This window comes from Poeciliopsis prolifica, unplaced genomic scaffold (assembly GCF_027474105.1).
Source record: "Poeciliopsis prolifica strain line A6 unplaced genomic scaffold, Auburn_PproV2 SCAFFOLD014, whole genome shotgun sequence".
NCBI classification, from domain to species: domain Eukaryota; kingdom Metazoa; phylum Chordata; class Actinopteri; order Cyprinodontiformes; family Poeciliidae; genus Poeciliopsis; species Poeciliopsis prolifica.
The window spans coordinates 12,445,001-12,465,897 of record NW_026562389.1 but is presented as its reverse complement, the minus strand read 5'-3'; the positions used below and the strand labels follow the sequence as shown (position 1 = coordinate 12,465,897).

Sequence of the window (20,897 nt, the reverse complement as noted above, 5' to 3'; positions counted from 1 at the left end):
TTAAATTTGGAGTAAAAATCTATGGAAGCCTGTTTCCACCACTCTGTTAAAAAAAAAACACACACATATACACGTATATAAGAAATAATATTCCCTTCTCACCCACCGCGGGTGGTTCTTATCCTCTGAGCTCGGGTCCTCTACCAGAGGATATATAGATCTATATTTATAGATCTATATATCCTCTACCAGAGGCCTGGGAGCTTGAGGGTCCTGCAGTATCTTGTGCCAAGGACTGCTGCACATTTCTGGACTGAGATGTCTGATGTTGTTCCTGGGATCTGTTGTAGCCACTGCTCCAATTTGGGGGTTACTGCCCCGAGGGCCCCGATGACCACAGGCACCACTGTGGTCTTCACCTTCCAGGCCCTCTCCAGTTCCTCCCTGAGGCCCTGGTATTTCTCCAGTTTCTCCTTTTTCCTGATGTTGCAATCACTTGGTATTGCTACATCTACCACAACGGCTAACCCTAACCCTAACCCCTAACCCTAATGTTTTATATCTCCCAGTTCTTGCTTGAAATGTGTGGTAAGAATATGAGAAAAACCATTAAGTTTTATAATGACTGAAATGTAAGTAGGCTATGTCATATGAAAGCTTTGAATTATAACCTCACTAGTTATATTAATTAATTTTGAATGAAAGGAAACTAATATTTTTTCCTTTCGTTCCATGGAACGGTCCATTTGTATATGGACCCTCTGATAAAGCCCTGCTCACCCTTTGGCCCCCCTTGGAAAAAAGTCTAGCTCCGCCACTGTCTGGAAGTCCCTCAGGATCTTAGCTCTGGTGTTCTCCACCACCTTTGGGGGTGTTTCCCACTTTGATCTCGGGGTTTCCAGTCCATTGTTGATAGTATCTCGAAATAATGAGATCATTTATTTTATTTTTATTCCAGTGGAAGTTTGTTCTGACACACTGGGAGGTAAATCCTAATTTGTAGAAAATGTTTGTGTAAATTTCTACTAAACAAAAATGGCTTTGGTTTTAATATTTTAGTGGAGTTCTTAAAAAAACAAAACATCACCTTTAATTTCGTTTAATTTTTAATTTTTGTTGGTTATCAATGTCTTATTTAATATAACATAGGATGTAATATGTAATTTTAAATGTCATATTTTTATTAGTCGTAAGTTGAAAAAAATAATTTACAGAAATAAAAGCTTTCAAACATTTATCTCTGTGTTATTAATTTATTTAGTGTATTTGAATTGGTGACAAAACTCCTGAAAAAAATATTTTAATAATTTATTGAACGAGTCTGTAAATATTCCTCCTTCCATGAATCTCCGAAGTTGAGAATCGGGTCACTATTTCTTTAAGACGTACTGACGCACTCTGGCTTTTCTGTGCTCCTATTGGACAGCAGCTCCTGGTCACCCCACAGACTCCTCTTTGATTGGCTGAGAAAGAGAGAGCGATTTCCTGTTTTTATTCAACAGCGTGAAGGGAGGAGCAGAAGTTTGTAACGGAGAGAAGAGAAGGAGGAGAAGATGGAGGGATGAGAGGAGGAGGAGATGAAGAAAAGCAGAGCAGAGAGCTGAACGCTGTGAGTAAAACCAGCTGAGAATCCGAGGAAGAGGAGCGGGAGGTTCCTCAGGAAAACCGCAGAAACTCGGTTCTGATCCAGAAGTTCAGAACCGAACCTGACCTCCTAGGAAGAGGAGGAGCTTCCAACCGGAAGTCCAGGCAGATATAAGCTTTTCACATTGAAGAATTTAATTTTCAACTCATAAATCCAAAATAAAACAACATGGAGAACAGAACCATCTTAAGATCTTACTGACTTTACAAAAATCAACAATACACTGAAAAATATTTAATTAAAAAGTAAATTAGTTGGACTTGTTGCTGGAAAGTGTGTAAATTATTACAGGTCCTAAACTTAAACTGTTTTGCAGGTTGGTCTTTAATGTTTAGGTATCAATAGAACTAAATTGTGAGAGTTTTTCAGATTTTCTGAATATTTTAGAGATAGTTTTAGATAATTTCAGGCTGGTTCTGGAGTCAGAACAGAAACGTTCTGGTTCTGTTGGGTCGATCGGGTTCTATCTGTAGATCTCTTGGCAGAGGGGTTCCTCAGGTCAGCTGAGTTTGGATCAGAACCAACATCCAGCAGGATGTTGAGCTGATCTAGGGTGATGCTGCCGCAGAGATGGAGGAGAAGCCCAGGGGTTAAAGGTCGCTGCAGAATGCGGGCATCGATCCCACTACCTCTTGCATGATAAGCGAGCGCTCTACCATTTGAGAGTGCTTCCTCTTCCTTAATCTGAAAATATTAATTTAGTTTTAACCTAAATTTACTTTATTTGTGGAGAAGAGACCGAAGAGAAGAGTCTCTGGTTCTGATTCAAACTAACCTGGATGTCTGCTGGGTCAGAACCAGACAAAGAACCGGATCTGTGTTCTGTGTTTACAAACGGCACCCAATCAATAATTAACAGCAATAATTTGGTTCATTATTAATATTTAGCCTCAAACTAAATATTTATGTAGATATTCAGCTTGACAATTAAATATTATCTTTGTTCTAATTATTTTGCTTGCTAAATATTCAGTTTAGAACTTAAGTTAGCATGCTACATATTAATATATTATTTAGCTTAAAATAAAGTTTTAGCTTGATATTTAACTTGATGGCTTAATATTTTGCTAGGAGCTAAATAAAAATACACATTTAGAACTAAATATGCTGGTTTAATATATTTAGGGCTAATGTCTGACGGCCAATCAGAACCCGCTGTAGAACTACTTGAGGGTCCGGCTGCCCAGCACAATGAGCAGGAAGGACGGCCAGCTGGAGGGTCGCCTTGATGACCTCCTATCACGCATCGCCATGGAGACGCAGGAGATCAAAGAGCTAGAGCAGCAGCTGACAAGCAGTGAGGACAACCAATCACAGATCAGCTCCCGAGCCTTGTGATTGGCTGTTTAAACATCATGTTGTCCTGCTGCAGATCAGATTCTGGCCAACGAAGCGCTGCAGAGGGATTTGCAGGAGGCGACTACTGGACTGCAGGAGTACCTGAGAGGGCTGAGGCAGCAGGTACACCTGGAGGGGTGCAGAGGGAGGGGCTACCGGGGCAATGGGGGGTGGAGCTTCCCAGTTCATCCATCGTCTCGGTTTGTGTTTCAGGCCCGGTGCTCTCAGCAGCAGGTCCACATTCTTCAGGCGGAAAACCAGAGCCTCCGGCGCCTCCTGCAGGACTCCCACACCCACTGCAGGATGGTGCAGGACCCTCAGGTCAGAAGGTCGAGTGGAGGTCACTGTCTCATGAAGTCATGGTGTTAATCCCCTCTGTGTCCAGCAGGAGGAACTGTCTGCGCTGTGGATGGAAGTTCAGGCTCTGAGGGTCCGACAGGAGGAGCTGGAGGCGGAGCTTCAGCAGCTGAGGGCAGAGCCAACCCTCCAGGTGACACTGGGAGGTTCCAGGCTTGAGAAACACCTGGATGCAGGAAGGGGCGGAGTCATACCATATATGGAAATATCACATTTGAACTCCCAAACTGAAAGGGGTTACTATATTAACCACAGATAATTAAGAAATGTTACAATTTGAAATATTGTGATACATCGAGTATACTCGATATATCGCCCAACCCTATCTGGAACCAGAACCACAGTTAACCCAGTTCAGTTCTGTCTGTCTCCAGGTCCAACTGGACCAGTTAAACCCGACCCGCATCCATCTGGAGCGGCTTCCCGACAGTCTAACAGAACCAGAGAACCAGACGGAACCACAGGATGGAGCCAGGTACCAGCAGATTTACTGTTAAGTAGTCCGGAGTCTTTTGGACCTGAACCGGTCCGTTCGGGTCTGCGGTTCCGGGCAGAAGAATCAGACTACTGTGAAGTTCTGGTTCGGACTGGGTCCAGTCTGCAGAGCAGCATCAGGTTCTGCTCGAAGGCTGCAGAATCTGGAGATGTTTCAGGTTCTGGTTGGTTCTGGTCGGCCAGTCATCAGAACCTGATCTCATGTTTGCTCCTCCCAGATCTATAGACTCTCTGAGCACCGAGCGGCTCCATCGGTCGGCACACCAGAACCGGACCAGCAGGCGTCAGGTCCGACTGGGCCAGAACCAGACGGTGGAGCAGAACCTGGTAAGTACCAGTCGGGTCTGTCCACTTATAATAACTGCCAGAGACCGGACTGGACTGAACCGGACCGAACCCAACCCAACCGGACGGACTGCTCAGAACTCAATACTGGATCTGACTTATTGGTCCGGTTCTCGGGGTTCTGGTTCTGTTCAGATCCTCAGCAGGGGAATGAGTTCAAATGAGAGCGGGATCGATGCCTGCATTCTCCAGTGACCTTTTGACCCTGGGCCCTGACACAGGCCAGGTTACAGACTCAGAGATTAGGAGGAAAAAGTTCCATGTTTTCATTTCTCTTCATTTCAGCTCAATTATTTATTTGAGCCAAATTACAACAAATCAGTTTTCTAGAATCGTGAATTTAAATCAAGACGATTTGAAAAGGGATTTTATCTGCATGCAGCCTGTAGAGGAGGCCCATGTAATCCGAGGACCCAACCGGACCAGAACCAGAATCTGATCTGAGCCTTTGGTTTTCTGCTTTAATCTTTCAGTTTTCTGGGTTTGCTGTTTCACTTCATGCCCGTCCAAAACCGACCCAAAAGTTCTGAAACAAGAACGGTATGTTTAGGCGCTGCATGCTAAGTCAGAAAAACTAAGTTTTATACAGATAAAATGCTACAAATTATTTTTAAAAAATGAACAAAAAAAACAAGAAAAGTGTAAAAACATCAAAGAAATAGAATAAAATGTTGTGTGATGGACTGGTGAGTTGTCGATCACAGGACATGTCGCCTGATGGAGAATCACAGAGCTAATAATAGCGCGCCGACGTATCAACGTGGTTTTTAGATCAAACTCTATTTAAGATGAAACCTCAAGACCAAGAGCCATGGAAGAGTTTTTTATGTTTGTTTTTAGTTTCAGGGGAAGGAACTAGACAAACGGGAGTGACAGAGTAATTGTCCCCTTTAACAGGAAAAAACCTCCAGCAGAACCAGAACTGGGTTCAGTACCAGCAGCCATCTGCCACGACTAACTGGGGTTTTGAGAAGAGAGAGAAGTAGAACTGAACCAGAAGTACTTTCTGTGTTCATGAAAGGAAAAAGTTAACAACAGGAGAGGGAGACCGATGAGGTGATGGGAGCATCATGTCAGGCGATGTTAACAAATAAAATAAAATAAAAGCAAATATAAACTGGATTGTAGCAGGAGAAAAAAGTGTGGAGAAAGTCATCCTCCATTGGTTTTTAGCAGCAGAGCTACAGAAATAGATCAGGAGAAGATAGATTTTAGAATGAGAGAGCAGAACCATGTTATCTGGAATTTTTTATACATTTAGTTTATCTATTTTTTTATTTTTAGCTGCTATTCGTTATATTTTAGCCCAACTAACAGCTAACTCCAGCTGTCCAGCATTTCTCAGTTTCAGAAACTTGTTCAGGAGTTGTTTGTGTTCTTTTTTTGCTTAGCCTTGTTCAGCTAATTAGATCTCTTGTTTTATCTGCTGAGAGGTTAAAGTTCAGATTCTGTCTCAGGCTTCCAGTCTGGCCTCTCAAGGAACTCAGGACTCCGGTTTGGAGCTGCAGTACCTCAGTTCTCCTGACAGGGGGCGACATCAAGAAGAGCTTCCTTCAGGAGGTTAGTCTGTTTCAGACACTGGAGGCAGAGTGGGATCACAGGCTGACAATGCATTTCCTGCAGGACGAATTCGTCTGGCCCCCAATAACCCGACTGAAGTTGTCTCAGCTGGGACCTCCCAGGGTCCTCCAGCAGGGGGCAGGATGTCAAGGCGCAGAGATAAGGTGAGCGTCTCACATCAGCACAGGTGATGTCACTGAGCACTTGCTTTCATCTGTGTGTGTGTGTGTGTCAGCAGGGAGGCAGATGTGTGTCAGACTGCATGGAAGAGAAGAAGAAGATGCAACGGTCCCTGCGGCAACACAGGTCCCAGATTCACGTTGATCAGCTGTCAATAAATGACTGATGAAATTATGGAAACAGACCTGTAAGTGCATACATGGGTGTGTGTGTGCAGGAGTGTGCTGCAGGTGTGTGATGAGCTGGTGTGTTTGGAGGAAACTCTGCTGCGGAGAAGGGCAGAGATTCGCCAGGCCGACCGGCTGCTGCTGGAGGCTCAGAGCTGCCGCCTGACGGCCAGGAGAGATGTAAACACACACACACACAAACTTGTCTTTCCATCTTTGCTGGGACTTTCCATTGACTTCCATTCTGCTAAACAAAACTCCGTTCACATCGTAGTCCTAAACCCCCTAACCCCAAAACAGCATTTCTCCTGTGAGGGCCAGGCTTCGGCCCCACAGCATCAAATACAAGGACACACTCTGACCTCGTGATCTCCTCTGATTCTGTCAGGCTGACTCGCTGCAGCACCTACTAGACAACAGCGCCATCTGTCTGCTGGAGACCACACGGCACCTCAGGTAAACTTTAACCGCTTCCTCTTTCTCCTCCTCCTCTTCCTCATGCTGTAATGTCATCTCAGGGAGATGCAGGAGGGGGCGGAGCTGCTGAAGAGGAAGAGGGAGGAAGAGGAGCAGTGCCTCAGGAAGATGGAAGAGGAGCTGAGAAGCCGACAAGTGGAGCTGCAGCAGCTAGGGTCAAAGGTCACCAGAGCTGCAAATAGGTGAGGCGAGCTCCTGCAGGTCCTTCACAATAAAAACCGCCAGGAGCCAGACTCACTGTGCATGTGTGTGTGTGTGTGTGTGTGCATGTGTGTGTGCGCGTGTGTGTGTGCAGACTAGCTGATCTGCTGTCAGACTGTCGGGAGGCTCAGGAGTACCTGGACTATCTCACCTGTCAGGTAACTGCTGGAGGTTCGAAACCTTCAGCAGGGGGCTCCGTTTACAGCTCGGGGTTTCCTGCAGAAGCAGCGCAGCACCTGGCTGCCAGGGGGCAGCAGAGAGCTGGAGGACAGGAGGAGACGCACTAACAGGTCTGGGACCAGAACGTCCTGTCCGCCCTTCATCTTCTAAGTGGGCGGAGCTACAGAAGATGGTGGAGCCAGTGGAGGCCAGGAAGTCACTAAAGGAGGAGCTAGATGGAAGAGGCGGGATTATAAAAGACTGACGAAGAGGAGGATCTACAGAAAAACTTTATTTCGTTAATTCAAAAAACATTTCATTTATGCAGCCAGCTGCTGTTTTTCTAGACCTGTTTGGGTCCTTCTGCCTCTCCAGCTGTGAGTTAACCCTGTGCTCCAAAACGTCTCGGGTTTTATTCTGAAAACCAGCCTCTGGTTCTGGTGGGCCGAGCTTCGGACTGGGCTCCGGCTTGGTTCAGGTGTTGGTGCTGCTCAGACTCTTAAAGCATCCAGGTGCTTCAGGTGCACGTTCTCGCTGCTGTCACGGTTGCCAGGCAACAGAGAACCTGAGGGCTGCAGTGGCGGCTGTCGACCTGCAGGAGGAGCCGCTGCAAACAGAGAAACCTGAATCAATAATCAGCTCTGTGGATTTACTTCAAGATTTATCATTGTTAAATGTATTTTTATTGTACAAAATAATTACATTTTTATACAAATGATAGACAAAAAATAAACATTTCACTTTAGGTTCCATATCAGTTTTAATGGTTTCATTTTCATTCATCGACGTTTAAATGAATATTTGTTGCAATCTTTATTCTATTTTGTACAATTTTATTATAACGCAAACATTTAAATTCACTTTATTCTGCTCATTTTATATTTTCCCCCATCTTTTCATTTTGTTTTGTTTCCATTTTCAGATGAAAAGTACAGATGATTGAATTGAAATTATTTTTTGCAAACTGCTTTGAGACGTTTGTTGTGATTGGCGCAATAGAATTAAACAGAAACAATTTTAAAATTACATTTTCACATAAATAATAAATATTTTCAACCTACATCAATTTTGTTATTATTTTAGATAAAAACAGAAACACTAACAGAAATGTGTTGTTTGTCGTTTCTGTTTAATTTCTGTAAATGCGTCAATGCAGCGCCACCAGCTGGTGACTCACCTGAACGCGTCGCTGGGTGGCAGCGTCCAGCAGCCGCAGGGAGGCGGAGCTTCCCTCCATCAGCTGCAGTCGGACCGAGTCGCTGAGTCCTGGGTCTGCAGAGACGTCGACCAGCAGCCGCAGCAAACAGCGCAGCAGCGCATCGGCACGACTCGCCATCCTGACGGGGGCAGAGGTCAGATTTTAGAGGCAGGCGTTCAGAGAAAACTCGCTCTGGCAAGTTTCCCGTTACCGTGGCCACGCCAGCCTGATGGTCGACTGCAGAACCTCCAGCATCTTCAGCCGAACCGACTCCTCCGGCGGATCCCCGACCTCCAGGTAACCCAGCAGCACCGGCAGCAGCCGCCGCAGGTGCCTGCACACGGCCACACCCACCCTGAACACATCACAGCATCAGGCCACGCCCCCTGAACACATCACAGCATCAGGCCACGCCCACCATAAACATCACAGCATCAGGCCACGCCCCCTGAACACATCACAGCATCAGGCCACGCCCACCATAAACATCACAGCATCAGGCCACGCCCACCCTGAACACATCACAGCATCAGGCCACGCCCACCCTGAACACATCACAGCATCAGGCCACGCCCCCTTGAACACATCACAGCATCAGGCCACGCCCCCTGAACACATCACAGCATCAGGCCACGCCCCCTTGAACACATCACAGCATCAGGCCACGCCCACCATAAACATCACAGCATCAGGCCACGCCCCCTTGAACACATCACAGCATCAGGCCACGCCCCCTGAACACATCACAGCATCAGGCCACGCCCCCTTGAACACATCACAGCATCAGGCCACGCCCCCTTGAACACATCACAGCATCAGGCCACGCCCCCCTGAACACATCACAGCATCAGGCCACGCCCCCCTGAACACATCACAGCATCAGGCCACGCCCACCCTGAACACATCACAGCATCAGGCCACGCCCCCCTGAACACATCACAGCATCAGGCCACGCCCACCATAAACATCACAGCATCAGGCCACGCCCCCTGAACACATCACAGCATCAGGCCACGCCCACCATAAACATCACAGCATCGGGCCACGCCCACCATAAACATCACAGCATCAGGCCACGCCCCCCTGAACACATCACAGCATCAGGCCACTGTTTTCGTCTGGTTCTGTTTGGGTCGGTTTCTGATCCAGAGTCATGGTGTAAGAATCAAACGCACCTCTCCACGTAGAGCGGCAGGGCCGAGGCATAGACGCGCCGCAGCGCCACCTTTTGCTCCGCCTCCATGTGGGTCAGAACCAGACGCAGCACATCATCATGGCGACATGGCTTCTTGCGGCAGTCGGAAGATGGCGGCTTCTCCAGAACCAGCAGCAGGTCGAGTAGGCAGGAGAGGACGAGCTGCAGGTCAGAGGTCAGAGTGGGTCAGAGAGAGTGTGAACCAGGTTTTTATGTCCTTGTGAGAATTTTCCGTTTGGCCGTTTCTCTTTGCCTCTTCAGCACAAGCAGTGACAAAAGTACACATCACCAACACTTGCACACAGATCTGGACTGGGCTGCAGCGTGAAATGAGTCTAAAAGTCTTTGTGCAACGTAACCGGATCTGAGCGTAAATGCAGTTTTGTGCGACTTGTGCATTCTTATTCAACATCTGCAGCCGCAGGAGAAGGTTTGTGAGGTTGTAGTTAAAAAGTTTGTGTGCAGAAATTTAACGTTTGTAGAAATTGTAATTGTGTGTGTGTGTGTGACAGTGTGTGTCAGTGTGTGTGTGTCAGTGTGTGTGACAGTGTGTGTCTGTGTGTGTGTGTGTGTGTGTCAGTGTGTGTGTGTGTGTCAGTGTGTGTGTGTGTGTGTGTGTGTGTCAGTGTGTGTGTGTGTGTGTGTGTGTGTGTGTCAGTGTGTGTGTGTGTGTCAGTGTGTGTGTGTGTGTCAGTGTGTGTGTGTGTGTGACAGTGTGTGTCAGTGTGTGTGTGTGTGACAGTGTGTGTGTGTGTGTGTGTGTGTGTGTGTGTGTGTGTGTGTGTGTGTGTGTGTGTGTGTGTGTGTGTGTGTGCTACCTGGATGACGCCGGTCTCGCTCGTGTACAGGTGTCTGAACAGAGCCTGGTACAGAACCTCGGCTCTGTTAAACTGACGAAGGTCTGCAGCTGGCTGGACACAGACATCATCATCATCATCATCATAAACCTGAGACGCTAACGACAAGGCGCTATACCAACATGCTATTCAGTGGAAGCTAGTGCTTAAAGCACTGCATTCAACAATACTGATACCCTCTGTGTGTCGTGAGACTCTCAAAACATTTCACATTAATTTGTAATTAACTGTTAATTAACAGTTAATTAACTGGTAACTAACAGTTAATTAACTGTTAATTAACAGTTTGTTAGTTTTCTTCTGTGCGCCTCATCCGTTCACTTATATTTGCCTTTTGCTCGATAAAGTTTCTTGAAATCTTCGCTGTGCTATTAGCCTGTTAGCTGAAGTGAGCCGACCGCTGCGTGGTTCTGGTTCTGATCAGGTGGAAAAGTTCTGACCGTGTTGAGAACGATGTGATGCAGACAGCGAACTCCCAGCATGCAGTTCTCTGGCTTGTAGTCGTCATTCAGGAGGAGCGAAGGGGGGAGGAGGCGATGCAGGAAGGGGGACAGGAAGGGGCGGGTCACCTGTGAAAATTAGAGCTGTGATTGGCCGATCACACTTTCACGTAGGAAACACTTTCTGCCAGCAGGTGGCGCATTGCAGGAACATAACGAATCTATAATGAATCTGATTGGTTAATAAACAGATTTAAACTGATTTCACATTCTGGATATTCAGAAACATGTTCATGTTTTATTCAATTATTTTAAAATGTTTAATAATTATCAGCACCGTGATGTCATCATCACGTCACAGGGTTGTTGCCAGGGCAACGCGATGACCAACCTGCAGCAGCGTCCAGGAGAACTGCAGCTTCAAGGCGGCACACCGTCGCCATGACTCCCTGAAACACAAACAGGAAGTGAGTTGAACGGTTAGCGGCCAGGTGAGACCAGAACCGGGTCACAGGTTCTGGTCTCACCTGGTCAGCTGAGGCTGCAGGACGTCCAGGACTCCTCCCAGAATGCATCTGTCTTCCTCCTCCCCTGCCAGCAGGTGGGCGGAGTCTCTCCATCCGCCCGCCCTCAGCAGCGCCCCCTTAAGGCGCCGCGCCGCGGTTCTGGAGGCGGCGCTGGTCCAAACCTCGTCCTGCAGAGATGGAGCCACCAGAACCATCGACCAATGAACCTGATTGGCCGAGTTGATTGGCTCAACCAATCAGCAGAACCACCAGAACCAACGCTGACGTCAGCAGTTACTCACCTGCAAATGTGTGACACAGAACAGGTAGATGGGTGGAGCCACAGCGAGGAGCAGCCTGTCTCTTCTGGCTCCGCCCCCTTCCTTCCAGTTCCCCAGCAGCGCTGTGAGGGCGGAGCTTACGGCGGCGGCGCGCTTTGGGATGCTCTGATAGGCCGAGGCGTCTAACGAGCCGCAGTCCTCGTGGCAGAGCGGCAGCGCGGCACAGCCAATCAGAGCTGTGATCACGGAGGCGTACGCTGCCTGAAGCTCCGCCCACTCGCTGACCTGCTCATCCAACAGCGGAGGGAACAGCCAATCAGGATCTGCAGTCTGGAACAGACGCTCAACCTGGCCAATCAGAGCGCTGCTTTCAGCCACACCAATCAGCTTCTTCTGCAGCTCAGAGAGGAGCTCTGTGATTGGTGGGAGGGGAGCAGAGGGGCGTGTCCTCTTTGAGGAGGAGGGGGAGGAGGAGAGATGAAGGTCATGAAGAAGAGGCGGAAGCTCCATCCTGACAGGAAAACAGAAGATAAACACAAAACTGATGAAAACCAGCAAAATGAATAAACCAGGGAGAAAATGGACCGAGCCGGACCGGTTCTGATCCGTTTCATGTTTGGCTTCTAAGTTTTATATTTCATCTGATTATTCCCATGAGGGGTTCTGGTCGGGTTCTGGAGCTCCGGTCCTGTAGAATATATAGTGGATCTATTTGCTTTAGCGGAGCCACTCCCCTTTTTGCTGAGTTGCCTTCTATGTTATGCGCCTGCGCATTGATATGTTGTATTCGACACTGAAGTGAATATCATAAAAGTCACGTTCATTTGAACCTCCGAGTCGAATCTTTATTTATGTTGGACTAAAGACACAACAGGTCCAGTCCTGCAGCTTCAACTGAACGGAACCAGGAGCCCATTCAGGCTCTGCAGAACCAGAACCGAGCCGCACCAGGAGGAATGAAGCCGTTTCGTTCCTGAGGCTCATTAAAACCTGCATGACGTGGTACCGGTCCGGATCTGAAGGGTCAGAACTGAACGGGTCAAAAGAACGAAATGAACCGGATCCTGCTGGACTAACTGACCTGGGATCCACGGAACCAGAAGCTGCTCCGGTTCGGCTTCAGTTCGGTTTCTGCTGGCCGGGCCGAACATGCAGCTGGCGGGAACTTCCGGTGAAAACTTCCGGGTGAAGGAGGGGCGCTGTGCCGCCCCCTGGAGTTCCGGAGGAAACACGAGCAGAAGGTTCTTGTTCTGCTCGGGGACCGGGTCAGGATTTGAACAGAACCTTTATGAAAACGGTCCAGCTGAGGCCATCAACTAATTATTATTATAAACTTTAACGTATTAAATATAATCTATGACGAAATTCTGTAAATATTTTATTTGTTTTGTATTTTTAAACCATTTGGTCTTTATACAGATCAGGTTAACAGAAAATATGGAGTTTTAGTAAAAAGTTTATTTTTTTATTGCCCTGAAATAAACCTAAAATGTAAAAAACTGCATAGAAATCAATATTTCCCGTGGACTTCCAGCCACCTGGGTTCGGTTCTTCTGTTTGTCCAGCAGGTGGCGCTCATTCCAGCAGGAGCGGTGCAGTCCAACCGGAAAGTCAAAGATTCAGATTTCTGCCAAACTGCTGCCAGCAACATATTTTGGAGAAAAATAGTTTGTTTCGTGGGAAGATTTTCAGCACCAGTTGGATGATCAGAATAAAGAAGCAACATGGAGACACGACGAGCAGAATCACTTTATTTCCTCTTGATTCAGTAAAAATGGAAACTAAGCAACATTTCTACAGCAGAACCAACTTTATGAAGTGATGAGAGTATTTATGTTCAGTAAGCGAATTCATCTCATTAATGTTGACTTGAAAATAAAATCCATTGAAGTAGAAATAATATATCAACCTAAATATTATTTATTGTAAACAGAAAACAGGCCAATCAGGAGCAGCTTCGTTCAGAATGAGGTCAGTTTGATTATTTTCTGGTTCTACCAGCATAAACTCGGTTCTGCAGCAAATCGGACCTTCAGCTTCTGCAACATGAGCAACATTTCATTTGGGATCAATAAAGAATCAATTTATCTAATTGTTTTTAATGGCTCTGCAGGCGAACTGCAGTGTGTGTGTGTGTGTGTCTGTGTGTGTGTGTGTATGTGTGTGAGTGTGTGTGAGTGTGTGTGTGTGTCTGTGTGTGTCTGTGTGTGTCTGTGTGTGTGAGTGTGTCTGTGTGTGTGTGTGTGAGTGTGTGTGTGTTTGTGTGTGTGAGTGCATGTGTGTGTGTGTGTGTGTGTTTGTGTGTGTGAGTGTGTGTGTCTGTGTGTGTGTGAGTGTGTGTCTGTGTGTGTGTCTGCGTGTGTCTGTGTGTGTCTGTGTGTGTGTGTGTGTGTGTGTAGCATCACCAGATTAAAACACACACAGGTGTCCTGCAGGGACAGTCGACCTGTCCAGCCACAGCATGCTGACCTTTGACCCTGAATGAAAGGAGTCACTAAAATTTAAAAAATAAAAACCAACATAAAATTATTTTTGCAGAAACATTTTCTGGTTCCTGAAACTGGATTCTGCATGTCAGGATGTTCAAAATGTTGCGCTGAGATCCTGACTGCTTTAAGTTGAACCGGACCCGGTACCGGACCGAACCCGGCGAGACGCGTTCGGCTCAGAGACGACAGGAGACGTGAGCCTGTTGAAACGGCCTGTTATTTTTGCACAAACACAAAACAACACAAGGAACCGGAAGCGAGCCGGCCGGACAGGAAGCGGGAAGACGAGCGGCTCACTCCTCCGTCTCCTCCTCCTCCTCCTCGTCTTCGTCTTCGCTGAGAGGAAAGTGGCGCCGGTCTGCGCTGTAGCTCCTGCGGCGCGTCACGCGCTCCTGGTCGATGATCGCCTGAAACACAACAAGGCGGAGCTGCAGCGACGTCTGGTCATCACCCAACCAGGAAACTAGGAGAGGCTACTCCTTGAGGAACGCCACCAGAACCAGAACCAGAACCAGAACCAGAGGATTACAGCGAATCGGCCAATCGCAGACCTCCATCTCCGGTTGCCATAGTTACCATCTTCTCCTCCCGAACCGCCGGGTTTCGCAGCAGGAAGCAGAGCGGCGCGTACAGGATGTTGATCACCCCGATGAACACCATGAGGCAGGGGAAGCCCACCGCCTGGACCAGAGCGCCCCCGGTGGACGGGCCTGGAACAGCAGAGGGGAGACGGTGAGTTCGGCGGGAAGTCTGTGGCTCCGCCATGTTGTCCTCCCGGAGCCGTTACCGACGGCGAAGCCCATGCAGAGCGCCACGTCGGCGATGGCGTACACGCTGCCGTACACCGAGGCGTGGCGGATGTCCACCAGGTACGCCATGATGGCCATCATGGAGGAGTCCACCATCCCTGGAGGAGCAAAACACACGTAATCACAGCGGCACACCGAGAGACGTCGCGTCAGCTCAGAAGGTCAGGAGGTCAAGGTCACCGATAGCAAAGCCCAGGCCGCCGTTTGGACCAATCAGACCGTAGATACTGGTGGCGAAGGGAACCTGGGGGAGACAAGATGGACGACGAGGCGTTAACCTGCGTTTGTGCTGTTGCCATGGTAACCGATGGGCGGAGCTCGGACTCACACACAGCAGGCTGACGCCCACGACGAACATTCCCACCATGGAGCAGAGCCACCTGCAGACACACAGAACCTGAAACCAGCCGGGTCGGGGCAGAACCGGGCCAGAACCGGGCCAGGACTGGGCCAGAACCGGGCCAGGACTGGGACAGAACCGGGTCAGAACCGGGCCAGAACTGGGCCAGAACCGGGCCAGGACTGGGCCAGAAATGGATCAAACCTGGGACAGAACCGGGCCAGAACTGGGTCAGAACCGGGCCACAACTGGGCCAGGACCGGGCCAGAACTGGATCAAACTTGGGTCAGAATCGGGCCAGAACTGGGTCGGAACTGGGACATAACTGGACCAGAACCGGGTCAAAACTGGGCCAGAACCGGGTCAGGTCTCTTTCATTGTTTGGGCTTCCAGTTCAAGTGACCATCACAACCAGCAGTTCAGAACCAGGATTTCTGGTACTGACCGTCCCATCTTGTTGGCCAGAAGTCCAAACAGGTTGGTTCCGATCAGGTAGGAGACGCTGGCCGGGAGGAAGGCCATTCCTGCAACACAAGGACGACAGCCGACGGCCAATCAGAGCTCTCCGGCCGCAAACCGAGCTCCGACTGGCCAGATTGTCGTACCCAGTTGCCACTTGGGGGAACACATGGTCTGCATCATCCAGATGGGCAGCGTGGGCTCCAGGATGGCCACGCCCATGTTGGCGAAGCACAGAGACCCTGCAGAGGGACGGACAGTTGGACAGAGTCCTGCTGAGACGCAGCTGATGGACCAGAGCGTTTCTACCTGCGCTGATCAGGATGTACGGGTCTTTCAGGAGGGTCAGTAGCGGCGTTCCCTCCACGCTCTGAAACACACAAACCCAACCGGGTCAGAACCAACAGAACCAGAACAGAACTGGGGAAAAGCCCAGAAGCTAACAGAAGGAGAGGAGGAGAACAGGGCAGGCAGGTGGACTGGGGCAGGAGGACGGGGCAGGTGGACTGGGGCAGGTGGACTGGGGCAGGTGGACCGGGGCAGGTGGACTGGGGCAGGTGGACCGGGGCAGGTGGACTGGGGCAGGTGGACTGGGGCAGGTGGACCGGGGCAGGTGGACCGGGGCAGGTGGATCAATGCTAGACTCACCCCAGGGCAGATCTTAGAAGGCTGCAGGATGCACAGCTGCAAAGCTGCAACACACAGAAACACCTGATCATTAACTGTCCCACCAGAAGGGGGCTCCACTTCCTTCTGCCACTTCCTACCTCCATCAAACACAGCCAGGAAGGCCAGGATGAGGAAGGGGGCGCTCTTCCCCACAAAGTCGTACATCACGCTGCCAAACGGCGCTCCGACTGAAACACAGGCAGCATGACGCAGTGGAACACACCTGGTGTGTGTGTGTGTGTGTGTGTGTGTGTGTGTGTGTGTGTGTGTGTGTGTCTCACTCAGGACTCCCATGGCGAGCCCCCCCAGGGCGACGCCCATCGCCACGCCTCGCTCGTCATCGTCGGTGTAGACGCTGGCCAACATCCCCAGACCTGCAGGTGAAACCAGAGCAGTGAGGAGTTTGTTGAACCAACGCTGACATCTAGTGTTCAGGGTGAGAACTGCACCCATCTCTAACGTTCTGTTCTGTGACCTCTGACCTACGGTTTCATCTAACGGATCCCAAATGTTTTATAGTTTAACTTAACAGGCGGCTAATTGCTGTCCGTGTTTGTTGGTTCTGACCCGCCACAGACGAGAAGGACGATCCGATTCCCTGCAGAGAGCGAGCGAAGAACAGCAGCGCGTACGACCCTGAGAAAGCAAACACTGACAGGGACCTGGAGTCAGAGACACCTGGAAGCAGGAGGCTGGACTGAGGCTGAGTGGAAAAACTCACTGATGGTGGAAACAAACATGATGATGAATCCTGCGAACATGGGGATGTGGTAGCCGATCCTGCAGACACACAAGGACATGATGAGGGAACGCGGACCCAGTTTGACTCAACAGAGTCAGAGCCATAAACTGGCAAGTTTTCACAGAATTATAAACAGCTAATTAATGAACAAATAATAAACAGAAGACAAAAAGATGATGAACAGCAGAACAATGACTAATAAATGGCAAACAGCAGAGCAACTTCACAGACAAGCAAAGAACAGTTAATAGACAACAATTAAACGACGAATGAAAAGCAGATAAAGAGCTAAAAACTGTTAAGACAGCTTAATAACAGGTTAAAAGGTTTCTATAATCGATAAAAGGTTTATTAATGTGGTAATAATACCTGTTAGTGAGCGGACCAACAAACGGGTTGACCAGCAGCTGGACCAAAGCTTTAGAGGCAAACAACAAACCAACACGGACATTTTCCTCCTCCAGGAAAACACTGTCCTGAAGACAAGAGGAGTCCTGGAGGGAGGGAGGGAGGGAGGGAGGAAGGGAAGAAGGGAGGGAGGGAGAGAGGGAGGAAGGGAGGGAGGGAGGAAGGAAGGGAGGGAGGGAGGGAAGGAAGAAGGGAGGGAGGGAGGGAGGGAGGAAGGGAAGAAGGGAGGGAGGAAGGGAGGGAGGGAGGGAAGAAGGGAGGGAGGGAGAGAGGGAGGAAGGGAGGGAGGGAGGAAGGAAGGGAGGGAGGGAGGGAAGGAAGAAGGGAGGGAGGGAGGGAGGGAGGAAAGAAGGGAGGGAGGGAGGGAGGGAGGGAGGGATGAAGGAAGGGAGGGAGGGAGGGAGAGAGGGAGGGGGGAGGGAGGAAGGGAAGAAGGGAGGGAGGGAAAGAGGGAGGGAGGGAGGGAGGGAGGGAGGGAGGGAGGGAAGGAAGAAGGGAGGAAGGGAGGGAGGGAGGAAGGAAAGAAGGGAGAGAGGGAGGGAGGGAGGGAGGAAGGGAAGAAGGGAGGGAGGGAAAGAGGGAGGGAGGGAGGGAGGGAGGGAGGGAGGGAGGGAGGGAAGGAAGAAGGGAGGAAGGGAAAGAGGGAGGGAGGGAGGGAGAGAGGGAGGGAGGGAGGGAGGAAGGGAAGAAGGGAGGGAGGGAGAGAGGGAGGAAGGGAGGGAGGGAGGAAGGGAGGGAGGGAGGAAGGAAGGGAGGGAGGGAAGGAAGAAGGGAGGGAGGGAGGGAGGGAGGAAGGGAAGAAGGGAGGGAGGGAGAGAGGGAGGGAGGGAGGGAGGAAGGGAAGAAGGGAGGGAGGGAGAGAGGGAGGGAGTGACGGAGGGAGGGAGGAAGGGAAGGAGGGAGGGAGGGAAGAAGGGAGGGAGGGAGGGACGAAGGAAGGGAGGGAGGGAGGGAGGGAGGGAGAGAGGGAGGGAGGGAGGGAGGAAGGGAAGAAGGGAGGGGGGGAAGAGGGAGGAAGGGAGGGAGGGAGGAAGGGAGGGAGGGAGGGAGGGAAGGAAGAAGGGAGGAAGGGAGGGAGGGAGGAAGGAAGGGAGGGAGGGAAGGAAGAAGGGAGGGAGGAAGGGAGAGAGGGAGGGAGGGAGGGAGGGAAGAAGGGAGGGAGGGAGGGAGGAAGGGAAGAAGGGAGGAAGGGAGGGAGGGAGGGAGGAAGGAAGGGAGGGAGGGAAGGAAGAAGGGAGGAAGGGAGGGAGGGAGGAAGGAAGGGAGGGAAGGAAGAAGGGAGGGAGGAAGGGAGAGAGGGAGGGAGGGAGAGAGGGAAGAAGGGAGGGAGGGAGGGAGGAAGGGAAGAAGGGAGGAGGGAGGGAGAGAGGGAGGAAGAGAAGAAGGGAGGGAGGGAGTGACGGAGGGAGGGAGGAAGGGAAGGAGGGAGGGAGGGAAGAAGGGAGGGAGGGAGGAGGGAGGGAGGGAGGGACGAAGGAAGGGAGGGAGGGAAGGAAGAAGGGAGGAGGGAAAGAGGGAGGAAGGGAGGGAGGGAGGAAGGGAGGGAGGGAGGGAAGGAAGAAGGGAGGAAGGGAAGAAGGGAGGGAGGGAAGAGGGGAGGAAGGGAGGAAGGGAGGGAGGGAGGAAGGAAGGGAGGGAGGGAAGGAAGAAGGGGAGGAAGGGAGGGAGGGAGGAAGGGAGGGAGGGAAGGAAGAAGGGAGGGAGGAAGGGAGAGAGGGAGGGAGGGGAGAGAGAGGGAAGAAGGGAGGGAGGGAGGGAGGAAGGGAGAAGGGAGGGAGGAAGGGAGAGGGGAGGGAGAAGAAGGGAGGAGGGAGAGAGGGAGGGAGGGAGGACGGAGGGAGGGAGGAAGGGAAGGAGGAGGGAGGGAAGAAGGGAGGGAGGGAGGGAGGAAGGAAGGGAGAGAGGGAGGGAGGGAGGGAAGAAGGGAGGGAGGGAGGGAGAGGAGGAGGGAGGAAGGGAAGAGGGAGGGAGGGAGAAGGGAGGGAGGGGAGGGAGAAGGGAGACGGAGGGAGGGAGGAAGGGAGGAGGGAGGGAGGGAGGGAGGGAGGAGGGAGGAAGAAGGGAGGGAGGGGAGGGAGGGAGGGGAAGGGAGACAGGGAGGGAGGGAGAGGAGGGAGGGAGACAGGGAGGGAGGGAGGGAGGGAGAGGGAGAGAGGGAGGGAGGGAAGAAGAGAGGGAGGGAGGGAGGGAGGGAGGGAGGGAGGGAGGGAAGAGAGGGAGGGAGAGGGAGGGAGGGAGGAGGGAGAGGGAGAGAGGGAGGGAGGGAGGGAAGAAGGGAGGGAGGGAGAGAGGGAGGGAGGGAGGGAGGGAGGGAGGGAGGGAGGGAGGGAGGGAGGGAGGGAGGGAGGGAGGGAAGAGGAGGGAGGGAGGGGAGAGGGGGGGGGGAAGGGGGGAAGAAGGGAGGGAGGGAGGGAGGGAGGGAGGGAGGAGGGAGGGAAGAAGGGAGGGAGGGAGGGAGGGAGAAGGGAGGGGGGAGGGAAGAAGGAAGGGAGGGAGGGAGGGAAGAAGGGAGGGAGGGAGAGAGGGAGGGAGGGAGGAAGAAGGGAGGGAGGGAGAGAGGGAGGGAGAGAGGGAGGGAGGGAGGGAGGAAGGAAGGGAGGGAGGGAAGAAGGGAGGGAGGGAGGGAAGAAGGGAGAGAGGGAGGGAGAGAGGGAGGGAGGGAGGGAGGGAAGAAGGGAGGGAGGGAGGGAGGGAATGAGGGAGGGAGGAAGAGAGGGAGGGAGGGAGGGAGGGAGGGAGAGAGGGAGGAAGAAGGGAGGGAGGGAGGGAGAGAGAGAGAGAGGGAGGGAAGAAGGGAGGGAGGGAGGGAGAGAGGGAGGGAGAGAGGGAGGGAGGGAGGGAAGAAGGGAGAGAGGGAGGGAGGGAGGGAAGAAGGGAGGGAGGGAGAGAGGGAGGGAGGGAGGAAGGAAGGGAGGGAGGGAAGAAGGGAGGGAGGGAGGGAAGAAGGGGAGAGAGGGAGGGAGAGAGGGAGGGAGGGAGGGAGGGAAGAAGGGAGGGAGGGAGGGAGGGAAGGAGGAGGGAGGAGAGAGGGAGGGAGGGAGGGAGGGAGGGAGGGGAGAGGGAGGGAAGAAGGGAGGGAGGGAGGGAGGGAGGGAGAGAGAGAGAGAGGGAGGGAAGAAGGGAGGGAGGGAGGGAGAGAGGGAGGGAGAGAGGGAGGGAGGGAGGGAGGAAGAAGGGAGGGAGGGAGGGAAGGGAGGGAGGGAGGAGGAGGGAGGGAGGGAGGGAAGAAGGGAGGAGGGAGGGAGGGAAGAAGGGAGGGAGGGAGGGAGGGAGGGAATGAGGGAGGGAGGAAGAGAGGGAGGGAGGGAGGGAGGGAGGGAGGGAGGGAGAGAGGGAGGGAAGAAGGGAGGGAGGGAGGGAGAGAGAGAGAGAGGGAGGGAAGAAGGGAGGGAGGGAGGGAGAGAGGGAGGGAGGGAGGGAAGAAGGGAGGGAGGGAGAGAGGGAGGGAGGGAAGAAGGGAGGGGGGAGAGAGGGAGGGAGAGAGGGAGGGAGGGAGGGAGGAAGGAAGGGAGGGAGGGAAGAAGGGAGGGAGGGAGGGAAGAAGGGAGAGAGGGAGGGAGAGAGGGAGGGAGGGAGGGAGGGAGGGAAGAAGGGAGGGAGGGAGGGAGGGAGGGAGGGAGGGAGGAAGAGAGGAGGGAGG

At 51.8% G+C, this 20,897-nt stretch overlaps 3 protein-coding genes across 11 annotated transcripts in view; 1 reads left to right on the top strand and 2 right to left on the bottom strand.

Annotated features, from left to right (window-relative positions):
* The first annotated feature begins 1,412 nt into the window (after positions 1-1,412).
* LOC129366237 (centriolin-like) lies at positions 1,413-7,152 on the top strand. 5 transcript variants are annotated; one of them, XM_055039970.1, is made up of 15 exons: positions 1,413-1,549; positions 2,711-2,882; positions 2,958-3,046; positions 3,137-3,244; positions 3,309-3,413; positions 3,655-3,755; positions 3,994-4,102; positions 5,578-5,680; positions 5,744-5,844; positions 5,916-5,986; positions 6,078-6,207; positions 6,416-6,483; positions 6,546-6,686; positions 6,800-6,863; positions 6,928-7,152. In XM_055039970.1, exons 2-15 carry the CDS (start codon positions 2,777-2,779, stop codon positions 7,033-7,035), a joined length of 1,404 nt encoding a protein of 467 aa, XP_054895945.1. In that variant the 5' UTR covers positions 1,413-1,549; positions 2,711-2,776; the 3' UTR covers positions 7,036-7,152. The 5 variants fall into 5 exon arrangements, with proteins under 5 accessions (XP_054895945.1, XP_054895944.1, XP_054895943.1 ...); XM_055039969.1 differs by having other exon boundaries at positions 2,711-2,879; positions 6,800-7,152; XM_055039968.1 differs by having other exon boundaries at positions 3,312-3,413; positions 6,800-7,152.
* tti2 (TELO2 interacting protein 2) lies at positions 7,137-12,572 on the bottom strand. Of its 2 annotated transcripts, XM_055039964.1 has the most exons (10): positions 12,423-12,549; positions 11,363-11,852; positions 11,082-11,248; positions 10,946-11,003; positions 10,555-10,683; positions 10,076-10,168; positions 9,238-9,419; positions 8,274-8,417; positions 8,042-8,201; positions 7,137-7,471 (listed from the first exon to the last, which is right to left on the bottom strand). In XM_055039964.1, exons 2-10 carry the CDS (start codon positions 11,849-11,851, stop codon positions 7,382-7,384), a joined length of 1,512 nt encoding a protein of 503 aa, XP_054895939.1. In that variant the 5' UTR covers position 11,852; positions 12,423-12,549; the 3' UTR covers positions 7,137-7,381. The 2 variants fall into 2 exon arrangements, with proteins under 2 accessions (XP_054895939.1, XP_054895940.1); XM_055039965.1 differs by lacking the exon at positions 8,274-8,417 and having other exon boundaries at positions 12,423-12,572.
* A 1,476-nt stretch (positions 12,573-14,048) lies between these two features.
* LOC129366235 (chromaffin granule amine transporter) overlaps positions 14,049-20,897 on the bottom strand; it is a 14,787-nt gene continuing 7,938 nt past the window's right edge. For 2 of the 4 annotated variants that reach the window (XM_055039960.1, XM_055039959.1), the window contains 13 exons: positions 17,219-17,343; positions 16,829-16,887; positions 16,675-16,758; positions 16,206-16,481; positions 16,087-16,130; positions 15,748-15,808; positions 15,585-15,680; positions 15,425-15,503; positions 14,968-15,019; positions 14,820-14,883; positions 14,618-14,737; positions 14,407-14,540; positions 14,049-14,237 (listed from right to left, as the gene is read on the bottom strand). In XM_055039960.1, coding sequence (XP_054895935.1) covers positions 14,124-14,237; positions 14,407-14,540; positions 14,618-14,737; positions 14,820-14,883; positions 14,968-15,019; positions 15,425-15,503; positions 15,585-15,680; positions 15,748-15,808; positions 16,087-16,130; positions 16,206-16,481; positions 16,675-16,758; positions 16,829-16,887; positions 17,219-17,343 — 1,308 coding nt within the window. In that variant the 3' untranslated portion in view covers positions 14,049-14,123. Of the gene's footprint in view, positions 14,238-14,406; positions 14,541-14,617; positions 14,738-14,819; positions 14,884-14,967; positions 15,020-15,424; positions 15,504-15,584; positions 15,681-15,747; positions 15,809-16,086; positions 16,482-16,674; positions 16,759-16,828; positions 16,888-17,218; positions 17,344-20,897 lie in introns of all 4 variants that reach the window. The other 2 variants (XM_055039963.1, XM_055039962.1) reach the window with 2 other exon arrangements.